Below are 22294 nucleotides of genomic sequence, written 5' to 3' on the forward strand. Positions count from 1 at the left end.
CACCAGATGGCACGTCTAGCTTACCAAACACCCATGGCACTGAGCTGAGGGAGGGAGCAGGACTCGGGGAAGCGGCCGAGTCAAGGTGACCCAACAGAGCTGCCGCCACCACTGGACAAGGTGAGAAGTGTTGACAGCCCAGCGGACAGGGTCCTACAGCCCGGGCCCCTCCCCGAGCCTTTCTCCAGCATACTCACCAGCAGGTGCCTGACCTGTTCCAGGCGCTTCTTGCATCTGGGAAGGCCCTTCACTCTGGTGGCACAATGCCAGAAGGGGGACAGGGCATGTGACTGGAAGTGAAGCAACGCCTAAGGAGACGTGAATGTTTCTTCCCCTCACCCCCAAGGCTAGAGCACAGGGGCCCCTGCCCTGCACTGACCCGGAGGCCTGGGCTCCCCAACCCGTGAAGACCACAGCCAGGGGTCTGGCACCAGTGAAGGGCCACCTGCCACTGGGCAGCTTGAGCCCAGCTCCTTACAGGTTTCTCAGCACAAAGCAGAGGGAACCCTGGCCACCAGGCCATCCAGAGGCAGCCCCGTCTCATTCCCTCTGCCCGGGATCGTGAGGGACGAAGCTAAGGCTCCTAGTCCCTCCACAACCTCCAAATGCAGAAAAGGAGCATGGAAATCAGTACATTAAGTAGCATTTCACATGTAAAAAAAAACAAATAGCCTTCCAAATCATCTGTTTATAGACGAAAACCTACTAGGGATTTGGTTCCAAACAGGAACCGGTGCAGGACACCAGCGGCATAGCTGTTGGCATTCACGGTTAGTGAAGACCTACGCCAGCAGAGCTGGGACATCCACACCTTACAGCCCCCAAAACGGATCCTCACAGCAGACCCTGCTGGGGACCCACCTCAACATCTCACTTGCAGAAACCACGCGGTGGTTTCAAAGGAACACGAGTGCCTGACTGCCACACGGGGTCCAGCCTCCAGCCTTCCTCTGGCATGGGCACTCAGGCTGCCCTGGCTGCCTAGCTGCCTGAAAACGGGTTCTGGGCAGCCCAACCCCAGCCATCCACACCAGAGCCCGCATGCACAAGTGCAGACAGGCCCAGGAAGATCTGGCCCCAAATCCCGAAATGCTCAGGGAATTGCAAACTACCCTGGTAACAATTACTCTCTGCAACACCTCCACCAGAGAGGTACTCGAGTTATGCAGTCAACAGTCCTAAAGCATAACAGTAAAATGCTGCCCAGCAAATATACCGTCCCTCCGGCCAGGTCGCAGGCCCCCAAGTTCTCGCCCCCAACCCGAGGAGACCACGATCACATGGACACCACAGGCATCACTGAGTTGTTAATTGCACTTTATTTTTTCTTTTCAACGTCCTGTTCTGCAGCTTCCTTGGCCCTTTTAGCCCGGATGCCGAACAGCCGGGCATTGGCACGGGCCATGCGAAGACTGGCGAAGGCCTTGAAGCTCTTCTCCTCCTCTGTGAGGACTCTGGCTTTCTCCTTCTTGTAGACCTGGACCGGGACACAGGGTGCGTCAAACCCTTGCCTAGGATCTAATGTCAGCAGAAACCTTGCAGGAGGAGGTAGCAGGCTAGGTCTGCCCACCCACTGCTGCAAGGCCACACTGAGGCCACGAAGGAAAGGCTAGAATGACATGACCTGGAACGTCACCCCAAACACACAGGAGCAACCACCTCAGATGTGTGCAGTCCTGGGCCCCCCTCTCCTGCCAGACGACCCTCAAGGGCCCAGTCGTTTGTGGGATCACCAACGTGTCCAGGGAGTGACCTGGCCTTTCCAAATAGTGGGAAGTGTCTGTGACAAGCGAGTCCCCAAAGATGAGGACAAGGCCCTCCCTCCTCAAGGAGCCCATCTGCTAAGAATGCAGGATAATGTTCCTCCCTGAGTCAAGAGTTCTTTTTTGCAAACCTATAAAGCTTTAGAGAGACCTCGGCTGCCACCCTTCAACCCAAGCCCCACCCCAAAGCATTCATTGGTTGGCCCTCCAGACACCCCCACTTACATTCCGTATGGGCATGACTGGCCCCGACAGCTGGGTAGCCAACTTGAGTTCTTCCGCCTGTTTGAAGAAGGAAGTCACCTGGGCTCAGATCGCACACCCAAGGGCTGCAAGCTTACAGCCCCCCTTCTTGCCAGATGTCCCCGCCTACTGCTGCGCACAGGTGGCGGGCCTGGGTCCCTGTCCCATCGGCTGACCGCGGAAGCACAGGCCAGACCCCCCACGTGCGAACCCCGATGCAGGCTGCGGCGTGTGAGGCCAGCAGCACGCCAACTGCTAGGAAGCCAGCGCGTTTCAGAAGACAGAACGCTTTCAGGTTCAAACTCTAGAAACCTAGCTTGCAGCCAACAGCCTCCGTCGGACACCGCTAGGACACAGGAAGGACGCTGCTTCCCGGCGTGAAGGGTGGGGCCCTCCTCCTCCTCCTCTTCCTCCTCCTCCTCCTCCCCGCCCCGGGCGCCCTGTCGGGGCGGGGGCACTCACAGAGCTGTCGCCCTTCTTGGGCGCCGACGGCTTCCTGGGGAAGAGGATGAGCTTGGAGCGGTACTCCTTCAGCCGCTGCACGTTGGCCTGCAGGGACTCCGTGGACTTGTTCCGCCGTCTCGGGTCCACCGAGATCCCGATGGTCCGGGCCACCTTCTTGTGGATGCCGGCCACCTGCCCCGACACAGACACGGATGCAGCCCCCGCGGTCCCCGCGGCGCCGCGCGGCCGCCGGGCGCTCAGCCGTCAGATGGAAAAGGGTTCGAGCGTACTTTCATCACGGAGTACAGCGATTCCGGAGACCGTCATCATGGACCGCGAGCCCCCCGAGCCCCCCGCGCGGCGGCGCCCCCACTCACCCGGAGCTCCTCCAGGCTGAAGCCCCTGCCGGCTCGCACTCGGGTGTGGTACCTCACCGTGGGGCAGCGCACGATGGGCCGGACGGGCCCGGACGCGGGGCGCGGGGCGATGCGGCGGGCCTTGGCCTGCCGGGCCTTGCGTCTGCGCACACAGGGCGGTCGGCTCGCTCACCCCCGCCCCGGACGCGCCGCCCCGCGGGCGCCCCCGCCCCGGACGCCCCGCGCCGCGGCTCACCTGCGGATCTTCCGCGCCGGCTGGTTGAACCACGTGGCCACGCGCCGCTGCCAGTCCTTGTGGAAGTGGGGCTTCAGGATCATGCCATTCCGGCTGGGCGCCATGGCTGCTGCCTACGGGCCTGCGGGCGCGGGGAGCGAGTCAGGGCCCGGGCCGCGGCCCTCTCCCGTCTGCGGCGCGGTCCCGGAGCCCCCCTGCAGCCGCGCCCGGAGCAGCCCTGCGCCGATGGCAGAGGATGGCAGCGGATGGCAGCGGATGCGGCCCGACGCCGCCAACGGCCCGCGGACGCGGCACACTCACCTCCTCCGGCGCAGAACCGCCAGCGGAAAAGGCCCGGCGCCGCCAGGCACCCTGGGATGGTACTGGGCTCAGCTAATCCGAAGCGCCGACGCTCTCTGCCCAATCAGAGCCGGGGGTCGCGGAAGTGACGCGCACGCCCTCCCGGCCCTGGGCGAACATGGCGTCTCCCGCGCGCAGCGCTCCGGAAGCGGAGCCGCCCTGGCTCCAGGGCGCGCCGCCGAGGGACCCCCGCGGCTCTGAAAGAGGAGCGGCCGGGCCAGAGGAGACAGCGGCGCGTTAAGTGCCATCTTTCCCGCGTCCGCGCGTCACGGGACTCGGTACGTGCCCCAGCCCTAAAACGTCGCGGCCGCGTTCCGGTCTTTGTGCCTCCGTCTTTTTCGAACATTTGTACTTCTCTCTTTTAAAAAAAAAAAATTATTATTTGAAGAGAGCGCGCGCGCGAGAGCGCTGGCGGGGACAGGCGGGGGGAGAGGGAGAGGCCGACTCCCCGCTGGGCCGGGGGCCGGGGCCGGGGCTCGATCCCAGGGCCCTGAGACAGCGCCCGAGGCGAAGGCAGGCGCTCCTCCGCCGGAGCCGCCCAGGCGCCCCTTGGGCTTCTTTCTTACTCCGAACGGACACTTGCCGAGCTGTTTGTGTCGGGGGCGTAAGGCCTTCCCGTGCGTCTTCCGGCAGCGCACCCGCCTCTCCTTGGAGGGCTCAGCTCCCTTCCCGACGTCGGGCGGCTGGGGCTAGGGGTGCGGCGTCGGCTGCAGACGGCCGCCTGCACGGGACGAGCGTCAGAAGACGATGCCGAGCCGCCGGGCGGACCCCGTGGCCTGTGCCCCGCGCGTCCCCCCTTTCCAGGGCGAGCTAGGAAAGCGCCTGTACATCCCAGGGACCCTTCTTTCCCGCTCTCGCCCCAAGCAGCGGGCTTCTTTCTAGTAAGACTGAACGTTCCGAGAACTTCCTGACACCGACGAGACATCGGAGACTTGTGTGCGTCCCCGAGTAAAGAGGCTGCTGCTACGGACTTTTGCCCTGCTGAGGCACGCTTGGGTGTTAGACCGCGTTGGGATGCACCGAGGGACCCCAGGGTTTGGCCGGGGACACGGGACGTGTGTAAGCTAGGGGCCCTTGCAGTCTTCAGACGCACTGCGCCTGCGTGCAGAGTTCCAACCCTGGCCCTGCCTTTTTTTTTTTTTTTAAAGATTTATTTATTTATTTGAGAGAAAGAATGAGATACAGAGAGAGAGCATGGCGGGGGAGGGTCAGAGGGAGAAGCAGACCCCCCGCCGAGCAGGGAGCCCGATGTGGGACTCGATCCCGGGACTCCAGGACCATGACCTGAGCCGAAGGCAGTCGCTTAACCAACGGAGCCACCCAGGCGCCCCCCGGCCCTGCTTTTAATAAATATCTGTTCAGTGAGGAAACAAGGACTAGATCAGGCCTGCTTTAGCGACAGTTGTGTTTTTTTTTTTTTTTTTTTTAAGATTTTATTTATTTGACAGAGACACAGAGGGGGAACACAAGCAGGGGGAGTGTGGGCAGAGGGAGAAGCAGACTCCACCGAGCAGGGAGCCCGATGCAGGGCTCGATCCCAGGACTCCGGGACCATGACCTGAGCCGAAGGCAGACGCTTAACGACTGAGCCACCCAGGCGCCCCAGCAACAGTTGTTAGCAAATGCGACGCTGTTAGCGAAAGCGCCTCTCACAAACTTGGAAGCGGTATGTGTCCGTGAAGTGAAGGTGAAGTTTAAAATCTCTTTGGTCTCTGCCACTTTCATGAGCGCAGATGGGCTAACCTGGAGGGTCAGTGACCAGTCACTAAGAAAGTGGCTGTGGAGTTGGCTTGGGTTCTACGTTTGTACTAGTTTCGAGGTGTTGGGCACGTTATTTATCTTTTCCCTTCTGTGAAGCGGGACGACTGGCTGTGTTCAGGCCACAGAACAGAGCACAGCGCCCAGCACAAGATAACCACACACATCTCTGCTTCCGTGTGACGTGCTAGGATCCGCTGTGGCAAAGGCGGTTCAGGAGAGGAGCATGGAAGAGAGCGGGTGGTCCCTCATTCAGTCCTCACGGAAACCTTGAGAGGGACTCTCCCCCATCTGATTTCACTTTTTTCGAGTGGCACCGGAGCTTGAACCCACACTCTATTGTGGCAGCGTAACTGCAGCAGAGTGATGCTGGAGAAAACACTTGTTGAATAAACACTTGCCTTGGCCCATGCCATATTTCTTTGAATACAATCTATCAAATGGTAGCGTGCACCTCCCATTTCTTTCTCAGACCCCTTTCAGTGGATCATTGCTCTTACTAATCTCAAACACATTCCTATCCCTACCCCCAGTTTCTTTCTAGACAGACTCCCGGACTCATGCAGTTCCATCTGCCCTGACCCACATCTCCACCTGAGCTCCAGCCGCTCATAGTTAAGATGTGGCCATCGGTCACTGGTTGGGGGACAGAGGTCTGAAAATAGAAACACTGCTCAGAATCAAGTTAGCGGTAAGAAAGTGAAGTTGTAATTCAAAAATCTTGGTCTCCAGCACACACACCATGCCAGATGCAGATTTCAGTATCCCATGCTTGAATACTCCACACACTCACTTCCTTTGGAAAGTGCGCAGAATAGTGAGGTGAAACTGGTTCTGATGTGAAATCCTGCTGGGGACAGGCTCGGCTTTCTCCTTGGGAAAGAAGAGTGAACTTTATCAACCGTTAAGCAGGAGTCCTTCTGATACAAAGACTTGGCTGGCTCAAGCATTTTAGAAATCAGTAGCTATAGGGACAGGCCCTGTCCTAGGCACAGATTTCCACAGCCACGGCTCTGCTCCAGGCTTTTGTCCCCAACTTTGGCCTGCAAGGGCCACTGAAAGAGCTCGCTAATGCCCCTGGGAACTGCACTCAAGGTGGCCAGCGATTCCTGGGTGGACACCCCTGAAGGTGTGGGAGGAGCTCGGGACAGTTTCCCAGAATTGCCATGCAAGACTGAGCTCGTTCCTCACAGCGGAGCCTGCTCATTCAGTACCTGTACCTACCTGACTGGTGTCCTGCCGCTGGTGCTGCGGGTGTTGGCTTCAAAGAAATCCCACTTAAACAGTCAGTAGTAGTGTGTGGAGCCCTCTCAGACATACACCTTGAGTTCTTAAATTAATATCATAGCAGCAAAGTGATTTTATCGTGTTTTGGGGGGCTAAAAGATATATCCCAAAACACCATGCAAAAGTTAGCATGCTGTGTCGTATAAATATGGCATATAAATACGTTGAGTTAGGAAAAGCCGTAGTCCGACAACAGCTAAAGGACAGGATGATGTTTGCTGCTTAATCACAGAACCCCTACGCCTCCAGCATCGCAGCCGTCCAGAGTCGTGGCCTACACAAAGATCAGCTGCAGGCTAACTCAGTCCCCTAACCTGCAGGAGCGCTTGAGGTCAGTGAAAGGCGACAGGGAGAACCTTAGAATTATAATCATAAATGTTTTATTTAAAAGTTGCTTAGAGTACGATCTTAGAAGTTCTCACCGTAGAAAATACCTGCATGATGACCTATGTTAACTAGGCTCATTGTGATCATTCTGCAATACGCATGAACGTTGCATCGTTATATCGTGCACCTGAAACGAATGTGTGTATCATTTATACCAAAACAAAAAATAAGCTTTGAATGAGCATAACAAAACGATCATAAGCGTTTGTTGATGAGTATACATTACAATGGAGGACAGTTTATATAATTTAAGAACATATGTTAATTTCTCTTAGTACTTTCCTGTCTTCTGAGGATGATTGCATTAAATATACGTGTTTACTTAAAAAGCATTTGTCTTTCTCGGGGCGCCGGGCTGGCTCAGTCGGAAGAGCATGTGACTTTTGATCTCCAGGTCGTTTGTCTTTCTCGGGGTGCCTGGCTGGCTCAGTCAGAAGAGGATGTGACTTTTGATCTCCAGGTTGTGAGTTTGAGCCCCACGTTGGGGTATAGAGATTACTAACAAACAAACAAAAATGTGTCCTTCTCAGTGTGTTCCAGAAGCTACAGTCAGGCCGTGTTATACCAGCTGTGCTGGGGGGAGGGCAGAGGGTCAGGGCTGCAGCTCGAGCGTTGAGCACACAGGCTGCCCAGTGTGGTCTGGCTGCTCAGGGACCCACGTGCAGTTGGAGAAGGCTCCTTATGGGAGGTGAGAGGCAGGCTCAGTCCATGAGGATGTAGCGGGGGGAGTAGAACTTCTGGCACTCTTCTTGAGTACCAGATATCTGATGACCTGGAGGTGACATCACTTAGGACCAGTTGGAGGACCAAAGTTTGCAAACACCTGGCTTCTACCAGTCAGCACAGAGATTCCCTCCCGGCGTGGCTGTGAGCCTGCTCACACCTGTGAGTGCTAGGGAGACAGGCTGCACTGGTCTCCACTGGGGTGAGGGGGCCACTTTCCATGCCATTTACATTCAATTCCTAAGTATCTTCGGGCACACGGCAAAGGCCACTTTAATGGTCAAGTACAGGGGGGATGAGCTTGACCACATCCACTGTTAGGGTACCGAGGGTGCCGGCCTGGGCACAGAGACCAGAGCCCTCCTAAACACATCCCCATCTTTGGAAACAAATATGGGGAACTAGGGTCAATGCACGAGTGCCCTGTCGGAGCTGCCCTCCCTCAGGTGTGACCTGTACCTGCCCACATGCTGCCATTGGCTGTGGGACGGGCAGCAGAACACCCCATTCTGTCAGGAAGTGCCACTGCAGGGAAGGCAGAAGCTATGAGAGCAGCAGGTGCAAGCACCTGAGTGCGTGCTGCACACCCCTGGGGACAAGGAGCCAAGTGCACCCCACTTGCTGTAGTGAGGGGGTGTCCTAGGGCCTCTACCCCAGATTCCTACAAAAGGGGCTCTTCAACCGGTTATCATGTGGCTGAAATCACAAACCGAAACACATGACCCTTTTTCGGGTTACAGCTGGTCGTGTGGTGCAAAGACGGACTTTCCACGCACATAATTTGACTAGAAAGTACCGCAGCAGGTCTCAGGATGTCTGTCCCCTCCCCACCAGCACGCGGAGGCCAGACCCGTGAAGAGAGGCTGTCATGCTCGCCTCCATACAGCAGCAGGTGGCAGTGTTTTCCTGCTCTAGAGCCCAGTGCTGTCCCCGGCGCTGACCCCGTGGGTGCATGAGCACAGGGACAGGGCCCAGCGAGGGAGGACAGCAGCAGGCAGCTCAGGGGGGCCTTTCGCCGCAGATGCCGTCAGCACTCCGACGAAGTCAGAGGAACTGAAGACACAGCCCCCGCACACGCCCCAGGCAGGAAGGAACAAGCTCCTCGGGGCCCGCATGCTGCGCTGCCCCTGGATCTACCCAGCACCCACAAAACGACAGCGTCACCACCCTGGGAGCTTGAGATCCACATGCGCACCTGCACCCAGCACGGATAACCCTCCCCACGGGGAAAATGATCTACAAACAGCTAAACCGTCTGCAGGGACGTTTACTACTCACAGGGAGGGAAGTCAGTAAAGAGATCTCAGAAGCCCTTCAGAGACCAGTGAGGGCTGCGAGGAGGTACAAGTCTCAGTGGGTCTGAGTAAGGCGTTCCCTTCCCGCGTCCGGCAGGAACGCCACGTCCCGAGGCACAATCGAGGAGGACTCACTACTTGGGCTAAGACGGCTCCTCCCCTCGAAGTGGGGGCTGCTGAGATGCCTCCTCCTCCCCCACGTCTTGCTTCTCCCTCTCCGCGTCACTCCACCTCTGAGGAGCGATCATCTTCTTGGGCCCGTGAGGTGGCGGACCGATGAGGGCCTCGATATCCTCGTAGTCTATCACTTCCTTCTCCAGCAGGGCATTCGCCAGCTGAGGGAACAAACGGGGCAGTGTGTGAGCCCCAGACAAGGACACACAAGGGCCTTTTGAGAAGAGAGCACCCAGGAGAGAGGGGGTGTCTGGGAGCGGGACGCCCCGGGCAGGCCACTTTCCCAGGGAAGCAGCGTAAGCAGCCAGCTCAAGTAAAGAATCCCTCCCTGTCTCGACCTTGGAGATGGTCTCCCAGCTGCCAGCCTCATTAATTTTTCTGCTTCCCTTCCAAGTCTGTTTTCGGGGGCAACTTCAACTTCCTTTACCAAATAAGGTGTGTGTGTCTGCATGTGGGGGAGCAAGGGGAGGCTGGACTGTGGGAAGAGGGGTGCTGGTGTGGGAAGGGAGCCTCAGCCTCTCTAGGTGTGGTCGTGGAGAACATGCTGAGTGAACTGTGTGCGCGCGCTGCACCAGCAGCCCGTCCTGACGGCTCAGTCTCGGACACAAGGAACGCAGTCCTGAGCACCCCTGACGGGTGCGGCCACTTCGTCCACAGACCTGGTTTGGTATGTTCTCAGCCCTGTAACCCACCAGTGGGGCAGAGGCGGGACATCCAGCTCCTGCACAGGGAGCCTGAGTCCTGCACACATGCGGCACTTGGGCCTTGTTAACAGCCGATTCTGGCTCAGTCCCTGCACTGCTCACACACACCCCTGGGGAGGCAGGTGCTCCTTGTCTGGGAGCAACCCCCTGAGGACACAGCATGCATGAGATCATGACCTGAGCCGAAATCAAGTCAGACGTGTAACCGACGGAGCCAGCCAGGCGCCCCTGAACCTGCAACTCTTGATGTCGGGGTTGAGAGTTCAAGCCCCACGTTTGGCATAGAGATTACTTAAAAAATAAAAATTGTAGGAAAAACTCAAGAGCTGGGAAAGAGTAAATGACGCCGACCACACGCTGATAACCACTGGAACTTGACATTCTTAGTACTACGTTCTTCTGCCTGCTTCAAGGGACTGGCTTGATATGTTCACAGTAAGAAGCTGAGGAGGAGGTAGGAGAAATGGGAGATTTCAGCTGAGCTGGGTGGAGCACACAGTGGATACGTTCTCTGCGGCTCTGTGTGCCAGGAGGACTCCCGTGAGGACCATGTAGTGATGACTCTGCAGGGACAGACCTGGCGCCCAGAACCTCACCGCCTGCAGTTTGTCCAGGTTTTCCTGCAGCACCTTCTCCGTGTGCCTGTAGGCCTTTGCCACCAGCAGCTTCGCTTCCTGCCAATGAAAGACAGCAGCTGGGTCATGCGCAGGGTGGCCGGCCACACTCACCACGTCCTGTGTAGCCGGATCCTGGTGCCAGAGTTCACAAAGGAGCCACAGGGACAGGAACGCAGCTTTTCTCTCATCGTGGCTGGGAGAGCTTGGCTGCCCCTACCCCGTACCCTGGGAATGCCCCTCAGCTCTGTCCTCTGGGCCCAAGGCCCCCTCACGCATGCGCCTTCCCTGGCCCGGTCTCCCGTAGAGCATGCAGCGTGTCCTGCAGGTGCAGCGACCACGGGGCACCACGGTATCACTGGGGTCTCTTCTATTTCCTTCCTAGTCTCACATCACGGACAATTTCACCAGAAGCCACACAAGTCCTCACCCAAGAACAGACACTCAGTGAGTGTCAGGATTGGAACGCCTTCGATGAGACCACCACAACAGCACACTCCGCTCGGTGTGGCAGAGGGCACGGCGCCAGTACCCAAGAGAGACCCGTGCCCTAACCCCATCACAGTATGGACGCAGCCCATGCCAAGCAAGCTGTGCAGACTCACGTGGTCCATCATCTGCTGCAGGCCCTGGCTGAAGGGGCGCCGTCCAATGCCTGTGAGACCCTCCTGCGCCTCGGGAAAGGAGACGGGCCCGATGCTTGGAGCCATCCCAAACTGCTTCACCATGGAATAGGCAATGCGTGTGACCTTCCTCAGGTCGTCCTGAGCCCCTGGAGGGTGGGGGTTAAGAAAGAGGTTTCTTTCCTGGAAGGGCCACGTCAGGGCACGCTGCCCGCCCCCCTGCCCAGCACAGGCAAAGGACCCAGGAGACAAGTGTATCCTGTCTTAACTCTGAGGTACTACCTGGGACGCACATGTGGGTTCGCTCCCCTGGCACCCTCCGGCCCATGTCCTGCTCTGCACCAGCATAGCTGTCAACACTGAACCCCGGTGTCACTGAGGAACATCTCGACTTCCTCTCTGGACATCCCAGTGAAGTTAACAGCTTGAGAGCGCTGACTGAAACTGTCCCACTATTCAAATTCCTCCCTCAGATTCGCCCTCCCGCCCCCACGCGGGAGACAGTGGGTGTGAAAGCACTTCGCAAACTCCAGGACCCGCACGGGCTGGCTTCTCACCAGAAGTGACTTTGTTAAAGGAGATGTTCTCGGACACGCGGCCACCCAAGGCCATGCACATGCGCTCAAACAGCTGCTCCTTGGTGAAGAGGTGCTGGTCTCTCGGAAGCATCTGAGCAAAGCCCAGCGCTGCATTTGTCCGTGGTGCAATGGAGACCTGCAGAGTGTCACGCGGCCCGAGTGAGTGGGCAGGATTTGCACTTTAAAGATGAAGAGGGGAAAAGGTACGACGGATCTTTAATGGGAGGCTTTCAAAGCAGTTAAAGCAAATCTGTACTGGCCCCATTTTTATAGCAAAGGAGAACTCTGTCGCTGAAGGACAGCTCGCACACGGCTGGGCACCCCGACGGGTACATGAAGTAAAGCACAACGGCACAGACGGGCACCACACAAACCCTCGGATTCGCCGGCTTGGGGACAGTGAAGACTATCCTTGCCGCTCTGCCTCCCCGGCAGCCCAACGGCAGGTGCACACACGGGGGCGCGGAGGGGGAGGTGGGTGCAGCAAAGCAGGACCTGCCGCACGAGCAACCACTGGGGCCCCGGGCAGCAGGATGACCAGCTCCTAATGCCTGGAAAATCTGAAGAGGAAACTTAAATCCAACACTGAAGTAAATTACAATGTAAACGGCTGTAAAGAATGACCATATCAGTAGCTGGGACTTCACCACCTTCCCTGAGTAGTCAGCCGCAGGGCCGGGGGCAGGGATGATCTCATTACGAAAGATGTATCTTTTAGACATTACATGCAGTGAAAATTCTAAAAACAGCAAGTTTTAAATTATGATATTTACTTCATTAGGGGTTTTTCTGCATTAATTTTTATTTTAGTTTTTGAGATACTGCATTAAAGTATCTACCCTGAACCCTGCCTTCCTCACCCTCGGCCTGACCCAGATCATCGGTGATGGCAGCATCCCCCCGTCTGTCACCAGACACTGAACTCCCTGCCCGCCGCTGAGTGTCAGAGGAGCTGGCCTGATCAACAGGGCATCGTCAGACACCGGCAGACTGTGTACATGGCTGTAACAAACCCTTCTGAAAAGAAGGGCGTAAACGCCAACGTGCTAGGCTGGCGACTGCCACTTCCCACTGCTGGTGTCAGGGACCAGCAGTGCTGCAGCCCCCTCCCTGCACCGTGGGACCAGAGCACCTGCGCAGCTCTTCTCCAGGCCGTGCGTCAGGTCTGCGTGGAAGGCACCGTGAAATCTGCACCCACATTCTGGAGGAGTTGTTCTGATGTTAGCAGCAGATTGTAATAAATTTTCATCAAGTCACAAATGCCTCCAAAAGTGGTATTTTTTTATTTTTTTATTTTTTATTTTTTTTTAAAGATTTTATTTATTTATTTGAGAGAGAGAGAATGAGAGAGAGAGAGCATGAGAGGGAAGAGGGTCAGAGGGAGAAGCAGACTCCCTGCTGAGCCGGGAGCCCGATGTGGGACTCGATCCCAGGACTCCAGGACCATGACCTGAGCCGAAGGCAGTCGCTCGACCAACTGAGCCACCCAGGCGCCCCAAAAGTGGTATTTTTTTAATGTGAACCAAACTCACTTATTTTTCAGGTTAGCGGTCACCACATCAACACTTTTAGTAAACACGGCAATTCTTTAATTCCAAGAGTAACTGTGTAGATGGCAGAAGGAGACCCCAAGTCATCATGTGACTGCGATGGTCACGCCCGAAAACCAGAGCCCACTTAAGACCTCCTGCCTTTTGCTTGAGGATGAGGGGATCCCACACCATCACCTCCTGCCCTGCGCCCATGTCCAGCTCACACTGCGCTTTCTCTTCAAGTAAAAACACACGGTGCTTCCAAAGTCAGCTTTGTTCAAGGGTGAGTTGGGCTTACAGCCGCCGAGACCCCAGACCCACCCGACGCAGACACCCTACCTTCATGACGGCCTCGGTGTGCTCCAGCAACCAGCCGACCAGGGCATGGCCCGACTCATGAAACGCAACCACCTTCTGTTCTTCCTTTGATAGGATCTTGCTCTTTTTGGCAGTCCCTGAAAGGGTGCACAAGGATTTGAGTTTGGGCACACAGGTGATCCGAGGTAAGCGGGCCAGGCACTCCCTTGGCCTCACAGAGCTGCACCCCGTGCCATCAAAGCAGTATGGTGCCTGACATTCACCTCCTGTGCCTCTGCCCCGAGCCAGCACCCCGAACTGTTCCTCGTGAGGGGAGAGATGCTGGACGGTCCCTGTTTGTTTCTACTTCTGTGAATGCCGGGGAGAACAGACCAGCTCCTGCAGGCTTTACGAGTGCCCACCCTCAGGGGCCCACGGGGCTGCTGTGATTAGATGGGGTCCCCACCCAGGTCCAGGCTTCGCAGAGGCTCTTCCCCCGGACTTGCTGGAAGCTGCAGGCCCTTGCTAGCTGACCGCTTCCCACCTTGAGATTCTAGTCCATCTACCTCGTCTGAGCTACTGGGGAGGCTTCTCTCCGCAACCCAGGTTCCCCACACCTTCCTGCGATCCCGTTTTACACAGCCTGGATCAGCTCTGGGTCTGGCTGTGTGCTCCGAGGGTCATCCACCTCTGTCTACTGCAAGGCTGGTTCTGAGCATCTGGACCGGAGGCCACAGCCTGTGGGATGGGCTGTACTTGAACCTGAGTGCTCTAGCTCAGGCAGGCCGCACCAGCGTGGGCAGCACTTCGTCTTTCTCACTTTGACACTATCAGTTTATCAATTTCCGGACTGGAGTTTATCAATTTCCATGTAAACCGAGTGGCTTATATGAAGCCAAGTTTGTAGTACGAAACAGCCACTTTTGTTCCTTCTGTCCACACAGACTCCTAAGCTGCAACCTGAACACCTAGTGGCATCTGTACCAGATTTTAGCTCAGCCGAGAGTGACGGGGATGAGCCCCTTGCAGAGACGCTCCCCACCCACATGCAAGGCCGGTGCTTCTCACACTTCCATGGGAACGAACAGTTTCCCTCTTTAAAAAACTCTTCAGTGTCTTGGACTGAACCCTGCTCAAGGACAAGACACGTGGGGCCGTGGAAACTTCTGGAGACTCTCAGTTTCAATCCCACTCTCCTGACAGAAACCCAGGGACCCCACTTTGAGTAGCCACCATTGAGCTCTGCTGTAAGGCCCCCCATCCCCGCCCCGCTGCCAAGACCCCTCCTGTCGCTACCCAGAGCAGAGACGGGCCAGGCAGCAGAGCATAGCTCTCGGGAGACCCTCTGTCCCCAGACAGTGGCGGCCGTGACCCCACAACATGGATGGTGCCCTGTGTGGTCTGCTCCGAGGCACAATTGACAGCTGAGGGGCTAAGCGCCACTCACATTTGGGTGTGCAAGATCCTTGTGTTTCTACCTGAAGAGTATGTCTGCTCTTCAGCACACCCCTGGTATTTTAAACTAAGGAGAAGTCAGAACATGGAACAACCTGACTGATAAAAATAGAAACACTTCCCTTATAGTTCTCTTGTCCAATAATTCTTCACTGATCACTTGTCATGTGTCAGCCTGACCTGGCTCCCTCCACCCCCCCTTCTGTCTGGGTGCTTTCAGGGATCCAGCCCTGCTGAGAACATGCCCCTCGTACCAGCAATGACCCGTTCCACAGCGTACTCGAAGTTAAACGTGTGGACGGACGTGTGCCCTTCCCGTGCAGCGTGCAGCGCGGCCTCGTTACAGATGTTGGCGATGTCAGCACCTGTCCGCACAGTAGGGGTGAGAGAGGAGGGCAGGGGAGGGGCGCGTGGGCAGGAGGCTGAGAGCATGCAGAAGGCACTTCTGTTCTATGCTGAAGCGACTCCCACCACTAACAGACCCGGAGCACAGCCTTGTGCGGTCCCACCTCCTGCCACCTCCAAGCTCTTTCCTGCTCAAGTCCCATCAGCATATGCTCAGCAGTCTCATTCTCCCTGGGAATTCACACTCCAGTACCCATGCGATGCTAGTTAAGGGCATTAAAGAAAAACCCAAAGGGAAGAAATTATTATAAAAAGGATTTTGTTTATATTACCCTTTAAAATGAGAGCCATACAGGGGCACCTGGGTGGCTCAGATGGTTAAGTGTCTTGCCTTCGGCTCAGGTCATGATCAGGGTCCTGGGATCGAGCCCCACATCGGGCTCCTGGCTCAGCAGGGAGCCTGCTTCTCCCTCTCCCTCTGCCTCTCTCCCTGCCATGCTTTCTCTCTCTCTCTCTCTCTCTCTGTGTCTCAAATGAATAAATAAAATCTTTAAAAAAAAAAACTATTTAAAATGAGAGCCATGCAGAAAATATCTTGATTTGTGATCTGTCTCTGCTCAATGAGAACAAACCGTGAGGAGGCCCGTGGCACGCTCGGACAGCCATGAGGCCTCGGATGGCACTGCCTGGCAGGGAGCAGTGGTACACAGCCCAAGCGTGGGAAGGCACTGAAGGGCCAGTGTGCAGAGTCCTGCGGGCGCCCGGAGCGCCCCGCATGCCGCAGCAGAACCACTGTCAGGTCCGGCGCCACTCATGCAGGAAAAGCAAAGTGCAGCATGGCTCTTTTCTCCTCTACGGGCTCTCTGTGCATGACCTCACTCCCGCCCAGGCTGTGCTGACCGTGGGGCCCAGAGCAGGGGGTGTAGGGCACCGGGGGGTGGCCTGCACTCTCAGGACTAGCAGGAACCAGCTTCCATACCGCTGAACCCCGGCGTGAGCTCTGCCAGACGCTGTGAGTAAAAGCTGCTGGCCTGGGTCAGCTTCAGGCTCTTCAGGTGCTGCTCAAAAATCTCCCGCCTTTCCTGCAGAGAAAGGACCCAAGTATGGGCTCACTCCTGCCCCGCAGGCAGGAACCATGGGCTGTTAGATCCCTTTCTTTGTTGTCTCTCCCGACCTACAGCAGCATTTCAAAAATGGAAGATTGAAGAAGGAAACAATGAAGCGCATCATGCACATAAGGCTTATTTTGTAGAACATCTGGTTCATATACATTCTCAATTTCCTAGACCCCCCGAGTCAGAACAATGGAAAGCTGCCCTGGAGTGCAGTGTCAGAGGACAGTCCCGCTCTGCTTCTGAGAGAGCAGTAATGGTCTGAGTGTCAGACCCAGGAGGACTGCTGGCTGGGGCATGGGAGCAGGAACCATTATGCACTCGCTCTGAGCCCTTTCCCCACCCATCACTGCTTGCTGATTCCTGCTGCCTTGGGGCACCAAGGATGCTGATGGGGGTCAGGACGAGACTCCTGAGGCTCTCCCAAGATTCTTACAAAACTCAGCCCCAATGTTTACGGATAAAGAGAAAAACTATGGGTGAATGAAACAAGCTGCAAAGCCACAGGCAGAGCGGTAAGCCAAAGACAGTCAGACAGACGACGGCCAGCCCCTGGCTGCACTGACCTGCAGCGTGGGAAGGTCAATGAAGACGTGTCGATCCAGTCGGCCCGGCCTCAGCAGAGCATTGTCCAAGATGTCAGCTCGGTTGGTAGATGCCAGGACGATGACATGGTCGGTGGTGCCCATTCCTGGAGGGGAAGACAGCTGTTCAGGTAGAGCTCGCCTCTCAGGACACAGGGCGGGACTGATTTCCCACTGGGGTCCGTGAGATAGGAACACACACGGCGCTCTGAATGAGATGTGGACTGACCCAGAATCAAGCTCCCTATGAGAGCAAGGATTCGCAGGTCTTCCCCAGGCTGCCAGCCCAGATGCAGACTGGTTCTTGGGGGGGCCTGCAGTGCCATCCAGACAGCATCCTGGGGGGACCACATTTCTCCTAACTGCCCAGCAGACCCGGGGAGCGAGGGGCACCATGTCCACGCTCCTTCGGTGCAAAGCCATGGGCCAGAGTGGACGTTTCTGAATGCTGGTCTGTGGCCTGGGTTTGGAGGCTCCAGGTTTCTCACAGGAATTTAAAAGTGCAAAAAGTACCACTGGTGGCTCAGATCTTCATGACAACTTAGACTGGACCCTAATCTGAATAAAGCAACACCTGCAGAAATGCATCCAAAAAGCAACTGGGTGATGGGCCTGACTGGGAGTCAGAGGGTCATATGTGTATTTTCAGAGTACGTGTTACAGTGAGATGGTGGTGTTTCTCTGAACGTAGACAGATATCTCCAGAGCACATAAGCTTCAGAACTTTGGACTGGCTTTAAAATCACCCACCTGGGAAGAAGATGGGAGGAGGCGTGGATGGAACGGGGCTGGCCTGCGACGTGGAGGGTTACTGCACATCTCTCTCTGCACTTATGTATGTGTGACAAGGTCCAGACACAAAGTTTAAAAAATAAAGATTTCAGGGGCACCTGGCTGGCTGGGTCAATGGAGTGTGCAACTCTTGATCTTGGGGTCTTGAGTTCAAAGCCCCATGTTGGGCGTGGAACCCACTTAATTAAACAAACAAAAATGCCATGATCTATCTTTTGCTAATGAAAAAAATCCCTAATAAGCTGACATTGACAAGTACAATTTAAAACTGCCTGTGAAGTGTTAAGTGAAATTTAAAAGAAGTGTTCGAGAATTAGGCCCTGAGAGTGTGTGAGGCACCTCCCGGCAGACTGTCAGTAACCCCACCCCAGGACCCCGTGACGGCAGTGAGGGGCCTGGCTGAGCACATGGGCCAGGGGTGGGGGGGCACTTCCTCACCAAGGACCTGACACCCAAGTCACGAAGCAGCAGCCACCAGGACATCCAAACCACACCCCACTCCCAAGGAAGTCCTTGGAACACTCCTGTGCGTGTGCATTCTTGCTAGAATGCGATAAGCCAGGACACCATGATGGGTCCAGTCCCATTCATGTCGAGCGGAGACTATGGCTTGTGATAACCGTGACTTCTGAAATAACCCAGAAGCAAAAGCAGGCACCACCCAGCAGGTGCAACGCTTCTGACCCCATGCCGCATTTGCCCGCACTATGGTTTTAGGAGACGTCACTGACACAGAAAGGCTGACTGGAGGGAGGGCCCTGGGACAGATGCAGCTTCGCTCCTCGGACAAGGCAGGGAGCCAGAGCCCTGGTCGGGGGGCCTGCTAGGACTCCCTGCTCAGGCTTCCGAAATGACCTCCTTCCCAGGCCCAGGCTGAGTCACTGACACCGAAAATGACTGTGGGAGAACAGTGGTCCACTCTCCGTCTCTGACGAGCTCGTGTGAATGGCACTGTACGACACGGAGCCACGATCCCGAGACCCATCCAGACAGTTCAGTGTGAGAAGTTTCTTTCCCGGACAAGGAAACACCGAGTTTACAAGCTGCACACGCTGGTGGACATGCGGGCTGCTTCCAGCCTTCAGCTCCCACAGGTAAGGGAAGGTCTTGGGTAACCGTTTCTCTAGGATAAGCACGCAGGAGTGCTAGTGCTGGGTCAGACGGGAGGTGTGTGTGTGGTTTTGTCTCCCAGAGAGGCTGCCCCACTGGACACTCCCACCAGCAGTGTGTCTGCTCACGCCTCCCTGGCTGCTTTATTGAAATTAGGCTCATCGAGTTTCACACGGGGACCTGGGTCCGGCCTCTCTGCGCCCTCACCGGCATCTGGCGCTGCCACCATGCTTCCTCCTGGCTCTCCTGTGATGTGTGTGTTCCTATCAAAAACTCAGCAAGATCTTTTGGGAGATGTGGACAAGCTTGTTCTAAAAATTATAGGAGAAAGCAAAGCACAACCACCGCAAGAGTTTCAGCTGAGGGAACCAAGTGCAAGGACCCAGCGCACCTTCCTCCAAGACTGCTGCCCGAGGAGGGCCGAGTGCTGTGGTGGAGGGGCAGACATCGGCCAGCGCGGCACACCGGGGGCCCAGAGACTCTCAGACACACCCAGCCAAGTGCTGGCAGAGGCCCAAAAGCCATTCAGTGGAGGAAGCAACAGCCTTTTCAACAAACGGACCTGGAGACCTGGACATCCACAGGCATAAAAAGGAGCCATGACCAAACCCTCCCATATTTACAAAAGTAACTTAAGAGAGATCACAGATTAAAATGGAAAAGGCCATGTGGATGGGAGCTAGGACTTTCTAATGACTTCGTGTGAGGCCGGAGCTCATGACCCCATAGGCTCTTGCTAACACAGAGGCTTAGGTGAAGGTATCCACTGCAAGGGGCACTTGGTGCTGTTAAAGATGTAGAAAGGTGACTGTCCACCAGTAAGTGGCCTGGCGGGACCCCAGTGCTCTGCACAGGTGCCCATCCCATGTGGCCTGGCCATCCTGTAGTGCAGCCTCGTCCTGACCTGTGAGTGGGGGTTTCTCTTTCCAGTGAGCTTTTCCCACGACTGGCACAGCGTCTGCTCCGTGCCCTGCACTTCAATGAAGCAGCACTGCCCCTCCCCAAGGACTAACAGAGACTCCTCAGACGCATCTGAAGGGCTGAGAATGCCCGGCTGTGTCCGCACACAAAGGGACCTGTTCTCTGCCGGCCCAGCCCAACAAGGGCCTTCAGTCTGGGGGCCTGGGGGTCAGGGGCAGAAGCAAGTGCTGGGGCGGAAGCACCCCATTCATGGCAGCACAGAGCACTTTGGCTCAGAGGAAGATGCCATTTAGTAAATGCTTCCTGGTGGGCTCAGTCTTCAAGTGCAAACAACCAACATAAGCAGGAGAGACGCTACTTCCCATGGCCTCCGTGTTCAGAGAGGGAGTCGTGTGGGAGCCTCCTCGAGGGCTTTCACATCACCTGGAATGACACACGGTCGCACACAGAAGGCCACAGAGTTGCAGGTGAGGTCACACACCGACCGTGTCAAAAACCCAGAGCTTGGATGGGAACGAACGGGGGCCGTGAACCCCACGGCATCCCTCCAGTCCAGGAGCATGCCTGAATGCTTGCACGCGAACTGCCGTCTGCAGGAGCCGAAGGACAGACACGAACTTGAGGACACTTGAAGCCCGGACAGCCAGTGAGTCATCGGAGGGCTTCTGATAGCCTGCTCCGACTTCTCCCCTCCATAGCGCAGAGCCTAGCCACCCTTTTAAAGAGACAACCAGACGCCATCATTAAAACCTGGTACTTCCGATAGCAGAGGCTCATCAAACACACGGTCCCGGGTCTCAGCGGGCAGACAGACCTCAGGCTCGGGCACCCACAGGCCCAGCCATGAGACCTCATGACCAGAACCCAAGGGGATCTTCCAGATCTCTGCAGAACCCCAAAACTACCAGAGCCACACTGAGCAAAGGTGGCACAGCATTAAGGGGTTGTGGAAAGCTGTTCAAAGGAAGCACTAAGTGTGGTTTCTTGGACCTCGGAGACTCCCGAGGGTAATGGCAAACCATGCAACAACAGCGCACTGCCTGTCCTCAGAAGTGGCGTGAGGGGTTGGGGGCTCCCTGCCATCTGGCCTGGAAGGCCCTCCTGGAGGCCCCTCTGTGATGGTTTCTCGACAGCTGCGTTCAGCCCAGGGCCTCACTCTACTCACATTTCCAAGGACATGGAGTCCGTGGAAGCTTCCCTCCCTGGAAACTTGCTCTTGAGAATAGTCCTGGAGCAAATGGTGCTGGGCAGCAGGGTCAGAGATGGGACGCAAGGGTCTGCAGGGCAGCTCCAGATGCTCGCTGTTCTCCTTACCGCCTAACAACACAGCCTTTACTGCAGACTGGTTAGACAGGACACTTCGGTTTTTCATCTGTAGAGCTTGCAGAGCTTACAAAATGCATCAGTGCATCTGACTGCACATCAGCGTTTGAGGAAAGGCCTTGCCCTGCCGCCCGTAGCCAGTGCAAACCCCAGCACCAGGGCGGAGGGGCGCGCACGCTGTTCACCATGACAGGCCCGTGGAGACAGCAGGGCTGCCAGGGGCCGGGGAGTCAGTGTTTAAAGGGGACAGAGTTCCAGTCGGGGAAGAGAAGGTTCTAGAGACGGACAGTGGTGGTGGCTGCACAATGAAAATGTACTTGACATCACAGAAGTGGACACTTATGAGTGATTAAAATGGTAAATGTTATATATGTTTAGACACAAAATAAACAGGGGCACCTGGGTGGCTCAGTCGGTTGAGCGTCCGACTCTTGGTTTCAGCTCAGGTCGTGATCTCAAGGTCGTGAGATCGAGCCCCACGTCAGGCTCCGCCCTCAGCTTGGAGTCTGTTGAAGATTCTCTCTCACTCCCCCACACCCCTGTTCATGCTCTCTAGCTCTCTAAAATAAATAAAATCTTAAAAAAAGAAAAAAACCATTCCATGTTACTCACAACCCTGAGATCAGGAGCCGCATGCTCCCCTGACGGAGGCAGCCAGGCACCCCGAGTCCCTTTACTGCACTGGGCATCAGAGACAGCACGATCCCCTGGGTTTACCCAAGACTGGGAACAATGTCATGACCTGCCCTGCCCTTTGTGCTCCCAGGTTTTTTTCCTGTCTTTTCTACTATTACCTTGACTCTTTACAATTAAAACCTGTGTTTCTTGAGTGGAGCAAGGTGACAGATACCTCTGCAACTGGCTTTGTCTTGTTACTACCTGCCGGGGAGTGCTAGGCACACTCACACCCGTGTCAGGTGCTATGGTGGAGAAACACAGACCAGTCACTGCAGGAAAATGAAATGCCAGTGAGCATCAGGGCAAGGTGGCATCACACATCAGCCACGTGGTCCATCTAGAAAGTGGATCTCAAGAAGAAACCCTTCCCTGCCCAGGAGGAGACTGGGGGTGTGGAGCACCCACCGTCCATTTCCACCAGAAGCTGGTTGAGTGTCTGCTCTTCCTCCGTGTTGGAGAAGCCAGACATGGTGGTGGAGCGCTTCTTGCCCACAGCGTCGATCTCGTCAATGTAGACGATGCAGGGAGCCCGGGCCCGGGCTTCCTTGAAGAGGCTCCGCACGCGGGCAGCGCCAAGGCCTGAGGTGACACAGAGGACCAG

At 56.2% G+C, this 22294-nt stretch overlaps 2 protein-coding genes and 1 non-coding gene across 4 annotated transcripts in view; all 3 read right to left on the bottom strand.

The window, feature by feature from the left end:
• Positions 1 to 1300: 1300 nt before the first annotated feature.
• Positions 1301 to 3457, bottom strand: RPL13 (ribosomal protein L13). The gene is made up of 6 exons (XM_027617240.1): positions 3363 to 3457; positions 3063 to 3183; positions 2828 to 2969; positions 2469 to 2642; positions 1989 to 2045; positions 1301 to 1477 (listed from the first exon to the last, which is right to left on the bottom strand). Exons 2-6 carry the CDS (start codon positions 3164 to 3166, stop codon positions 1319 to 1321), a joined length of 636 nt encoding a protein of 211 aa, XP_027473041.1. The 5' UTR covers positions 3167 to 3183; positions 3363 to 3457; the 3' UTR covers positions 1301 to 1318.
• LOC113936779 lies at positions 2699 to 2779 on the bottom strand. Its single transcript, XR_003524354.1, has one exon. It is a non-coding gene; the product is annotated as a small nucleolar RNA MBII-202 (small nucleolar RNA).
• A 1180-nt stretch (positions 3458 to 4637) lies between the features above and the next one.
• SPG7 (SPG7 matrix AAA peptidase subunit, paraplegin) overlaps positions 4638 to 22294 on the bottom strand; it is a 32014-nt gene continuing 14357 nt past the window's right edge. Inside the window, exons 9-17 of one of the 2 annotated variants that reach the window (XM_027617237.2) lie at positions 22099 to 22272; positions 16852 to 16976; positions 16153 to 16255; positions 15083 to 15193; positions 13416 to 13531; positions 11524 to 11680; positions 10949 to 11115; positions 10326 to 10403; positions 4638 to 9186 (exon numbers count right to left, since the gene is read on the bottom strand). In XM_027617237.2, coding sequence (XP_027473038.1) covers positions 8995 to 9186; positions 10326 to 10403; positions 10949 to 11115; positions 11524 to 11680; positions 13416 to 13531; positions 15083 to 15193; positions 16153 to 16255; positions 16852 to 16976; positions 22099 to 22272 — 1223 coding nt within the window. In that variant the 3' untranslated portion in view covers positions 4638 to 8994. The remainder of the gene's footprint in view (positions 9187 to 10325; positions 10404 to 10948; positions 11116 to 11523; positions 11681 to 13415; positions 13532 to 15082; positions 15194 to 16152; positions 16256 to 16851; positions 16977 to 22098; positions 22273 to 22294) is intronic. The other variant, XM_027617239.2, reaches the window with a different exon arrangement.

This window comes from Zalophus californianus, chromosome 17 (genome assembly GCF_009762305.2).
Source record: "Zalophus californianus isolate mZalCal1 chromosome 17, mZalCal1.pri.v2, whole genome shotgun sequence".
Taxonomy (NCBI): domain Eukaryota; kingdom Metazoa; phylum Chordata; class Mammalia; order Carnivora; family Otariidae; genus Zalophus; species Zalophus californianus.